This window comes from Ambystoma mexicanum, chromosome 7p (genome assembly GCF_040938575.1).
Source record: "Ambystoma mexicanum isolate Mex_15411 chromosome 7p, UKY_AmexF1_1, whole genome shotgun sequence".
Lineage (NCBI taxonomy): Eukaryota > Metazoa > Chordata > Amphibia > Caudata > Ambystomatidae > Ambystoma > Ambystoma mexicanum.
In genome coordinates, this window is record NC_090939.1 from 663,865,020 (window position 1) to 663,876,436 (window position 11,417).

General features: G+C 45.7%; 1 protein-coding gene across 1 annotated transcript in view; it reads left to right on the plus strand.

Moving 5' to 3' along the window:
- The window catches only part of IL1R2 (interleukin 1 receptor type 2), a 109,888-nt gene extending 100,123 nt beyond the window's left edge, over nt 1–9,765 (plus strand). The window contains exons 8-9 of the mRNA XM_069636731.1: nt 1,658–1,803; nt 7,328–9,765. Of these exons, the coding sequence (XP_069492832.1) occupies nt 1,658–1,803; nt 7,328–7,479 (298 nt within the window). The 3' untranslated portion in view covers nt 7,480–9,765. The remainder of the gene's footprint in view (nt 1–1,657; nt 1,804–7,327) is intronic.
- Nucleotides 9,766–11,417: the final 1,652 nt, after the last annotated feature.

Consider the following 11,417-nt stretch of genomic DNA (forward strand, 5'->3'; position numbering starts at 1 on the left):
CCCCCCAGCAACGCCTCTGTGATGCAGCAAGACTTAAAGGTGATTTGTGGGAGCCAGTGAAGGTCGATGATGGTCAGGGTGATGAGGTCGTAGCTGCGCAGACCCTTGATCAGGTGTGCATCTGCATGCAGGACACTTCTCAAGGGCACAAGGGAGGACGGCGTGCCCCAGAGAAGATATTGTGTGAATTAGTAATAACGTATATATTTATACTAATCTTCAAGCAATCTCTGCCCCCTACAGCGGGGGTAAAAGTAATTCGCACCCCAGGGTTCATCCGGGGTGTCAATGTTTTTTTTCCTCTCGGGAGATTGGTGTTGTTTGCGCAGCCAATTACCCGAGGAAGAAAACAAAATGAAAAAATATTGGCTGCCGCTAAAGGGAAAAGGCACTAAAGTGCCTTGTCCATTTCTATGGCGGTAGCCGGGAGACGGGAGGAGAGCCAGGACTGGAGCACAACACTCTGGTCCAGCAGGTAAGTGGGGAGGGAGGGAGTGTGTGGGGATGGTGTATGGATTGTTTTGGGGCGAGGGGGATGGCGAGTCCACAGGGAGAGGATCCCTGTTGCCTCCCCACATTAAACAAATATTTGTTTTTAAATGGCGCAACCCGGGGAAGGGTCGCGAGTGGCTGGAAACAGCAGGTGGAGAATGTGTATTCTCAGCCGCTGTTCCAGTCACCTGATTGGTTAATGACACTTCCCTGGGTGTAAATGCCTTTAATTTGAACCCTTGTAGGCAGACTGACGTCCCATGCAAGTGCCTTCATCTTTTGAGTCCCCAGGTATGACCTCCAACCCCCAAAGCATTGTCTCATTATAGGTGGAGTTTTTAACCCAAATAAATCTATTTGTGGATTGGCATCCAATCAGATTTGGCAGAAAGTTGGGATGGGTACATCTGGTCGCATTCAATCAATCAACTTAAAGCCAAAAACAATTGGTTGGGGTAACAATGCTGTTCAAAAGGGGGTTGCTAAAGGAAAATGGGGCCACATTAAAGAACAGTTTGAGAAACCATGGATTCGAACGAAAACAGATGGGGGTGGGGGGTCTGCTCAACGTCCTCTGGTCTAGACGCAAAGGTGGCTGGTCCTATAGCTACTGAGCTCCCTACTTTCTTCACTCTGCTTCGAACATGGCATATTGGCACTTTCCAGATTAGCTAGATCGGAGTGAGTTTAGCCTCCTCTTCTCGACATATGCAGGTCCTCTGAGAGAGTCAATTAGATCTTTAGCACAATGCCTCGGGGGGATAGCTCCGGGGCAGTCTTAGGAGGATAGCTCAGGGGCAACACGCTCCTCTTGAAAGAGGGACTACGAGGAGCAACACCGGTTCATTCCCCAGGTCTGCGCTATTAAACACGTTATAAGTAACCCATTACAATTACACTATGCATTTCTATGTATCCAAAACTCTCTCTCTCACACACACACACATCTCGATCCTAAGGGGGGGTTACTACTTAGTGTTCGCTGATGCACATTTCTGATTTTCTATTAGACAGCATCATTTTGAAGCCTTTCCAATGAGACGTGTAAAAATGCATAAGCATATGGATACATTTTGCTTCATTGGAAAAGTCATACAAACATGTATGTAAAACCAACGCATCTGTATTAAAGATGAATCTTTTTTCCTTATACTTTTTTTTCTAGGACAACAATAGAGAATGATGCCAACTACGTTGAAGTGCAGCTTGTTTTTGATGAAGTGCGAGAAGAGGACTTTATCACAGATTTTAAGTGTTACGCTACCAATGACTACGGCTCTCACGTGTTTCCGACCCAGCTCAGACCAGCAGGTATACATTGTGTTGCACAAAGGGGTGTTGGGGGCCCTGGAGAGAAATGCAGGAGCTATAGGAAGAAACAAGTCTTTATATACGAGACCTGGGCTATAACTCTGTTTTGTTTGGGTTGCGTATACAAGACTGCCCACCCCGTTTCAGATAATGTAAAATATCACAGTTATGTTAATGTTAAAGGATATTTGTATCACGCACTCTCACCACCGGAGTGGTCCCCTGGCGTTCCGGCAGATCTGAAAAGGAAAGGGGTTGGGGGTGAATTAGTGGGAACGAGCGGGATAAGTGCGAGAGAGCCATGATGTGCTGTTGGCAGCTTCAGTTTGGTTAATGCCATTCAGTGAGCTTGGGGGTGCTTTCCCGTCAGTAGCCATCGTGTGCTGTTGTACGAAACTATGTGTGGTTTGTTTTGTTGTTGCGGTGTAGTGACATTTGTGCGGTTTGTTGTGCTTTAGGGTTGTGGCTGTGTTTGGTTGGCCTTGCTATCTAGAAGTGCTAAATTTCCACCTTCTTTCTAGATGTGGCACGTGACTATCTCTGCATATCTGGATCTGGATCTGGCACTGGCTAATATTCACAATCCTGTCTATATATGACGCATGCCAGTATTCCCAATTATATCCAAATGTGGCACTGGGCCACCTTCAAAATCCTGTCTAGATGCGAAGCAAGCTAGCATTCAAAATTCTATTTAAATGTGGCTTTGGTAATTTTCCCAATGCAGTCTAGATGTGGCAATGGCTAATATTCGCTATTCTATATAGATGTGGCGCTGGCCGACATTCACAATCCTGTCTAGATGTGACGCAGGCTAATGTTCACAATTCTGCTAAAAACATAAGATGCTTTCCACCATCTATAGCAAACGTCCAAGTTAGCTGCCTAGTCTATGCAGATGATGTGGTTCTTATAGACCAGACCCCAATTGGTCTTCAAAGACAATTGAATGCTTTACAACTGTACGTCGAAACCAATGGACTTATAATCAATCCGCACAAATCTGCCATCTTACCCTTTGGGGTTCAAAAGAGCCAGCTGCGAACAAAAACGGTGTGTTGGTCGCTACTGGGAACAGAAATCCCCGTAGTACAATCCTTTCTATATCTAGGAGTTTGTATCAACACAAGTAAGATCGACGCTCCACGACTGGAAACATTAAGAAAGAAAGTGATGAACCTCACAGGTTTAGGAAAAATCATTTTGAAGCGCAATTGTGGCTTTAGTCTAATTCCATTGATTACATTTTATAAAGCCAAGGTGATTCCGATTCTCACCTATGGTGCTGAAACTTCTTTCAATTTCAAAGTTAAAAACTGGGCAATTCTCGAAGGTCATTTTTGGAAAAACACCCTGCGCCTTCCGAAAGGCATGCCAATACAGGCAATCCGTAGAGAACTGGGTTTAACCTCTTTGCTAGCCATTGTAGATTGGAAAACATTGTCCTTTTACAGAAAATGCATTGAGGAAAACCCCAAAGGGGGTTTTAAATGTCTAAAAAAAGCCTTTTTGGAAGACCATGACCCACTTCTGACTGCATGGAAAGCCGAATGTCAGACTGTTCTTAACATCACAGGAGAGCAAGTGGACATTCTCATCAGTAACCCGGACAGAGTTAAAAAAAAGCTATATTCCTGTGATTGGTTCAGGACTGAGAATGAATGGCTAACCTGCAAAACTTATGGGAAACCAGGGGAAGACAGTAAAAAACCAAATTCCCTACCTAACTACCTGAAATTGTTTCCCCATTGGTATTTCAGAGATCTATTTCTCCGATTTCGACTTAACCTGATCAAAGCAAGAGAAACTACACGGACACGAAATCATGCTGCGCCCCTGAATTGTAGACTATGTCAGTATCCAGAGTCAATAGAAAATCTGTATCATTTGATGAGGGTCTGTCCAACTTTATCATTGCAAAGGAACACCCTCATGATCCCGACCATCACAAAGTACGGATAGCCTTCACAATTCTATCCAAGTGTGGCACTTGCTAACATTCACAATCCTGTCTAGATGTGACGCAGGCTAATGTTCCCAATTCTAAGTGTGGCACTTGCTAACCTTCACAATTCTATCTAATTGTGGCACTTGCTAACATTCACAATTCTAAGTGCGGCACTTGCTTACATTACAGTGGCCAATACAACCGTCTATGTCTGGGGTAGTGAAACCAGGCACTATACTGAGTATAGTATGGTAATACAGAAAGACATTTCAAAAGAGGGACACATTTTGGCCGGCACATGTTCTGCCAGGGAGTCGCTGCAAAACCGATATCCATGGTGATCCCCAAAGCCACCCCTATTGTGAAGTGTGCTGTTCGTGAATGAGTTTTTTTTCAGGGTAATTTTCCCAGAAAATGCAAAAACATCATCTAATTACACACGTAATTTAAAAAGTGGTGTTAATCAGTGTTTAAAGAAGAACTACACCTCCTGGTCGGACAACTGCCAGGTTGGCACTAGGACACGATTGAGTCCAGGGAAAAGGGAGCCAGTAATTGGTTCCGGTTTGCAGAATCGCCATGCTGTGCATAGGGTTTGCTCTATTTGCAGATGTGCCCCTTATTTTCAACACCTTTGCATGGCCAGTTCTTTTGACATTCCTATTTGGCACATGCAAATTGGGGAACTTCTCTGTTACTGCCCTTTTCTGCCCACCTACTTGCACATATGCCTTTCAAACAGTTCACGCTAGATCAGGGTCGGCTTGGGGCATACAAATGTCTCAGGCACCAATTAAAAAGTGGGCCACAGTCGCAAAGGGCAATTCATTCATTTTTGTATTTGCCGAATTTTTGTGATGCCTGACAGAGGATGAGGATTCTGAACTGAGAATATCTGGTTGGCATAGCAATGGGCAATGCCATGGCACAAAACGGCAAAATCAGTACAATCTAATTTTCCAAACTCGTCCGCCTACTACTCAATGAGAAGTTCCCTAACAATATTTGCTCCAATCAACAACTTTGGAAGAAGGAAGTTGTGTGCCAGGCTTTCCATTTCCCAGCTGTGCAGTGATTTCACATTGGGTTAGCTGGGCTATTTTTGTACGCATTTGGGCTGATTTTGGGGTATTTGTGATGGCAGCTCTATCTTGTTCTCTTCCTGAGGCTGCCTTTCTACAGCGCCCACCCACCCCCTCCTACTCACTCCACCACCAACCCCACCCCCATTACGTGTGCTGGTTGAGATTTGTTTGGGTTGCTCTGGGCTACTTTTGACAAGTCCTCCCAAGGCTTCTTTGTTCATCATGTTTTTTTACCCCAACTAATTATCATCACTCACCCACTCCAACCCACCCTCTCACCCTGTCCCCTCTCTCTATCCCACCCTCTCTACCTCAACCACCTTCTCTACTCCCACCCACCCTACCTCCACTCTCTCTACTCCCAGCCGCCCACCCTACCTCCACTCTGTCTACTCCCACCCGCTGACCCTACCTCCTCTATCTCTACCCCCACCCACCCACTCTACCTCCCCTCTCTCTATCCCCACCCTACCTCCACTCTCTCTACCCCCACTGGCCCACCCTACCCCCATCTCTCTAACCCCACCCACCCTACCACCGCTCTCTCTACCCCCACATGCCACCAACCCACTCTCTCTACCCCCACCTGCCCACCCTATCCCCGCCCTCTCTACCCACACCTATCCCCACCCTCTCTACCCCCACCCTAAAACCACCACCCTCTCTACCCCCACCCTATCCCCACTCTCTCTACCCCCTACCACCCTTGCTCTACCCCAAACACCCACCCTACCCCCACTCTCTACCCCCACCCTAAAACCACTCTCTGTTCCCCAACCCTGCCCCACTCTCTCTACCCCACCCACACTACCACCACTCTCTCCACCCCACCCACGCTACCACCACTCTCTCTACCCCCACCTGCCCTAACTACCCCCACTCTCTCTAATCCCCACCCACCACACTCTCTCTAACCCCACCACCCTACCCCCACTCTCTCTACCCCCACCCACCCTACCACCACTCTGTCTACCCCCACACCAACCCTATCTCCACCCACCCCCCATGCTACATATACTCTATCTACCCTCAACCCCCTAACTCCACTCTCTCTACACTAACCACCCTACCCACACTAGCTCTGGCCCAACCACTCACCCTAACCCCACTCTCTCTACTCCACCCACCCTACCGCTATTCTATCTACCCTCACCCAGCCTACCCATAATCACCCATCCATTATCCCCTCTCTCTACTCCCACCCATGCACCCAAACACCACTCTCTCTTCCCTCACCCACACACCCTACCTCTACTTTCTCTACACCCACCCATTCACCCTACCTCCACTCTGTACCCCCACCCACCAATGCTACCTTTACCCTCTCTAGCCTCACTCACCCACTCTACCTCAACTCTGTCTACACCTATCCCACATGCTACCTACACTATCTCTACCCCCACCCAGCCTACCCCCACTAACCCTACCAACACCAACACTGCCTACACCAACAGGATCCCTATTCCCAAAACATAGAGGTTGTATAAAGGAAACAATGTACCCAAGATGGCCACCATGGAAAGGAAAGCGGGGCTCCGTACGGAGCCCTTCTTCCATGTCTATGGCGGCCTGCAGGAGCAGGGAGGAAGGAGCGGCGGCAGGGAGTGCTGCCGCAGAAATAAAATAAGTGGGAGATAGGAAGGGAAAAGAAAAAAAAGGGGGACGGATGTTGAGGGGAAGATGGTGGCGGGGGAGCCGGTCATCAGGCTGGCTGGAACGCGGGCTTGCATTGGAGGTTCAAGGCCGCATTCTTAGCCACCTGATTGGCTAGCTTCCTCCGCCCGGGTGCTAATGTTTCCTAATTTGGCATTTGCCAGGTTTGATTAGATGCAAAAAGCTACTAAATTCCATGGGAATCCATTGCATTTCTGGCTGCATCAAAACCGATGCAAGTGGAGATGATTTTGAATTTCTGCGGTGGAGTGGATGGGGCTGTGGGATTTATAATATAGGGTCCGCAGCGCTGCTCCACCATGTAAATCCAGGAACATGACATGGTTTGTTGAAAGCATGCATTCACCTTTTAAGCATGATATTTATTCACGCTTTTTATGAAAGATGTCATTGGAAATTAGTCCCCAAGTGGGTGGAGGGTTGACTCTAGCACCTCCCCCACGTACGGTGAGTCAGCCAATGAACACCGAGGTGGAGAATGTGGCCAACACTACGGCGTGTAAGGAGGGGCTTCTTTTGCCCTCAGCCTGTCCCTCCTAATTCTTAAAGGTCCTTTCAGCAATTCCATTAAGGCAATTTCCTGTGACTCCGCTGCTGTCTAGCAATTTAATTTGCCACATGGTTTCATACATGTGCAATTAATGTTGTCATTTCAATGTATCTGCCTATTTTGGAAATTAACCATTTTATTAATACCCGAGTCAATTATTTGGGGTGCTATTGCATTTTGAACGAAGACACTTATTTCAACTCTGTTATTTGACCCCTGAAATGCCTATGATGTTAAGCCAACATTGCGGTTTGCTTCTTTTTCCAGAGTCCTCTATCTCCTGGTACGTGGCAGCCGTTCCGGTGGCAGCGGTGTTCCTGATTGTTAGTGCCATTGCCATATACAGGTGCGGTAGAGCGAGATCGCAGAAAGGCTATGCTTTACCTTCAAGCTTAATGGCCAACTCAATTAGTCTTTGAATTTTTACTACTGAGAACCCAGCCAGAATGCCAAAACATTTGCCAAGGAAGCATCATTTTTGCAACGGAAGACCTCATACGCGGACTGGCGTATTTAAGACATTCAAGTCCTCGAGGATAAAAACATACAAGAAACTTAAATAAATGTTTTTTTCCAAACCAAACTACTTTGCAAATGTTAAATGACTCATGAGAATTCCACGATTCCACGATCATGCGTGACTTGTTCATAAGGCATTTGCTTGCGTTGTAAAACTGAAAATTGACATGAACCAATTTTCCACTTACTAGAGTAAATTGTATTTGCTTAAGATTTGATCCGAACTCTGACATGTGTAAAAAATACCAACATATGTTTTGTGTGAACTGCTCATTTGGAGAAAACTGGTGTCCCAGCTTTTGCCTTAGTAATAGCCCCTCGTTTTCAGTCACATTCCACAACCCAACCCAACTCAATTTTTGTACATGTTTCTAAAAAGTGAATCAGAAATGAATGCCAGTGAATGTACTCTGCCGATTCAGAAATGCGTTGCAAATGCTGCACGGAGGATAAGCCGTTTCTCTAGGATGCTGTATTGACGGTGGCATTTAATGTGAAATAACAGAAGAAATCTCTCTGAAGTGTGTCTTGGATTTCAAAATTATAGAAATAATGGCTAGATATGTTGATGCCTATTCGGTTTCATGTTTTGTTGCCAATCTTTCCCGAAATGTAGCCTTTTACAAACATCAAATGTAGTATGTTGGAGCTTCCATTTACTTATTGAACTCAATCGCTCAAACATATGAGCTACTTTGGGAGAACAATTGAAAATATCGGTCCCCTTTGCTGTGTTACCGAAAATTGATGCTTTGGTTCTTAGAGATATTCTGATTTCAATGATCCTAGATACTTTTCCAGAATACATCTGAGCACACCCATTTTTCGATGTCTCTCCAAGAGCAAAGGATGTCTCTAACACACCAGAGGGTTTTTAATTTTGTTCACGTCATTGCTGGGTCTTCAACCGTGTGGTTCTCCAGATGTGTAGACTGCAATTTTCATGTTTCAACACCACTGACCGTGCTGCCTAGGGCTGATGGGATTTGTTGTCCAGAACACCCAGAGAGCCAACACACAGCCTCCGGTGGGCAGAACATAGCAACAAGACTGGGTCCTTGAGGTAATAGAATCAACAGTGCAAGCTCAGGGGAGACTGCCATCCTAAGGAAAGAAAATAATCCACCAATGGAAAATGACTGCTGAGAGTAGTTTTATCCCGTGGTAAATTCAGCTTTGTGATTGGGTTTTACTGCTGGCAGTGTGGTATTACTAATTAGGGGAAATATCGCAGTTGCTAAATATTGCCTGTGGTCAAGATACAACCAGCAGAACACAGTGGGGTTACACAGTTTTCAAGTGGTATTTTTTATAATGGGCATTATGGGTGGTAATGCATTCCCCAACAGTGGTCATCTCTTTACCTATAGCAGCATAACACAGAACCAATGGGGTTAACAGTTTCCGGGTGGTATTTGTTTGGTAATGGGCATTTGGGGTGAAATTGCAATCCCCAACAGCAGCAGTCTCTTTACCCCTAGCAGGTGGCCAACAGAGTTGTAGGTGGTATTTTTTCTAAAATGGGCATTACCAGGGGAAATGCAATCCCAACAGTGGTAATCCCTTTACCTCTGTCAGTAATTTTACCGCTGGTGGAATTTTATCACCTGGCAGAATGTTCTCCTTCTGTAATGGAGCTATTGTTCCTTTGGAAGCAATGGGCATGCACTGCTGTCATGCTCTCAGTAGCACGTTGCTCATTATATAACCCAAGCATGCTGTGTTTCAGACAAAATGCCCAAAATAATTCTATGTTGACATTTTTTTAAGGGGTCCCATTCTGCAAACAAGGGCAATGGTCCCCGGATACTGGACAGGATCAGAGCAGGCCCCTGTTTCACAACCTTAATGCATACCTCAGCTCAGGGTTATCTACAATCTTTTGGTGACTCACAGAAGATGGTGTTACTTAACTAGTTAACATTGTTAAGGTCGCGACAATGGAACTGTTTTGCACAATAAAAGGGCAGGAGCTCCCGCTTTAAAATGTGATGTAATAGATGTAATCATTTTAGAGCATAATAAAAAGAAAAAGCAGTGATATTTTGGCTGTATATATGTTGCGCTAAATAAATGTACATACGTTTTGTGATGGTCTCTGCATGGGATCTCTTTGTTTTGAGGCTGTAAAGTGCCCTTTGGATGACCCTAGGATTGTGTAATAAATCAGTGTTGCATTTTTGAAACTGGCTGGTTGTGTTCTTTACTGAAGGCACCAGGGGTGCTCGGACATCTCATTCTAGGGACCTCAGGATATAAAATTGTGACTCGAGTCAAGACTGTAATTTTTAAAAGCCAGGCAGTAGTCACCCTGGGCATGATTTACAAAAGCGTTTTTTTCAATGGGAAACAGGGTGTGCTATGTTCAGGTGAGTGTGTGCTGAGCAGGGCGACTGGTAAAATGCCCTTGTCACAGTTTTCACGGGAGGCATTCGTTGAGTGCCATGGGATGCGAAGGACATGTGGCCACTCTCAGATGCCCTCGGAATTCATCCAGGCAATCCTGCTGGCCATGGTTGAAGCTAGATTCAAAGTGCCAACTTGCTGGGTTGGCACTGGTGGCATCAGCGACGTCGGGACATCTGCAAATGCAAAGGTAAATACAGGGGTCAAGTCCTAAAAATTAAAGCGGGGGGACTCATCAACAAACGCAATGGGATGTGACATCGCCAGAAATTAGCATATCCAGGTGAAATATGCATATTTCATTAAATTGGCTTTGCATAACAACCCAAATTGAACAGGACGAATGGCATTTGCCTTTCATGAAATCAACACACACACAAAACTACACAAAAACAAGAGAGGATATTTTCGTCTAATAGTGTTTTTGAAAACATTAAAAGGTGTGCATGTTTTAAACTCCAAGAACCAGTACAAATATTTCCCTGGGACTTGCAGTACCGAAATGGGTCATTTCACCTTTACTTGTTTGTTATTTTTCATCAAGTTATATAGTTCAGTGGTGGAGTGTCCGGCCTACAAATCTGGCGACTGCGGTTTGATCCCTGATTTCAGCTTTAATTCAGAAATTCAAAGAGGACATTCAATGTTTCTCATTTTAGCTGGGGGGACTGAGTCCCCCCGTTGAATAAAGTAGGTGGACTCCGTCCCTCCGCGTGTACCCTCGACTGGGTAAATAGAAACAAACTTTATACTGCTCTGACCGGTGTGGTCAGACCTCTCCGGTATTGTGTCTGTTACTGTGCCACTGTTTTCAGTTTGCCCATTATCCTGGATAAGAGGAAGCAACACAACATTGGCAGTTAAATATATTTTGGGACGTGGAGTAAGGTTGTTGTGCATATTACAGAGGGTGACAAAGCTGCCATATGTTCCAATTGGAATACAGACAGCCCTGGCAACACTGGGGTACTGCCCAAATATGCTTTGTCCTGATCCACAAAAAAACACAAAAATAGCACAAAGGTTTAGCGCCACCTCTAACAATGTGCCATGCAAAACTACTGCGCTGCAAGTTGGTTTACAAAGAAAAGTCGGTGCTAACAACGATGCGCTATGGATCCACAATTCACATTGCACCATGACAGACGCGCTTAATCGGTGAAGCAGCGAGTGAGTGGCACTATCTAGATAATACCTCACCAAACAAACCGCCTCCAACAGGCCAACGCAGTCTAAGACTGGCTGATTGGCCTAAACACCTGCTCCCAAAAGGACAACACAGCCACTGAGTGAACCACTCAAGCAAACAACCTGCTTCCAACAGGCCAGTGCAGTCACTGCTTGCCCCCTCACCAAGTAACTTGTCCTCAAAAAGCCAATGCAGCCACTGAGTCGCACCATCATAGGCAACGTCTCATTATACCCACATGAA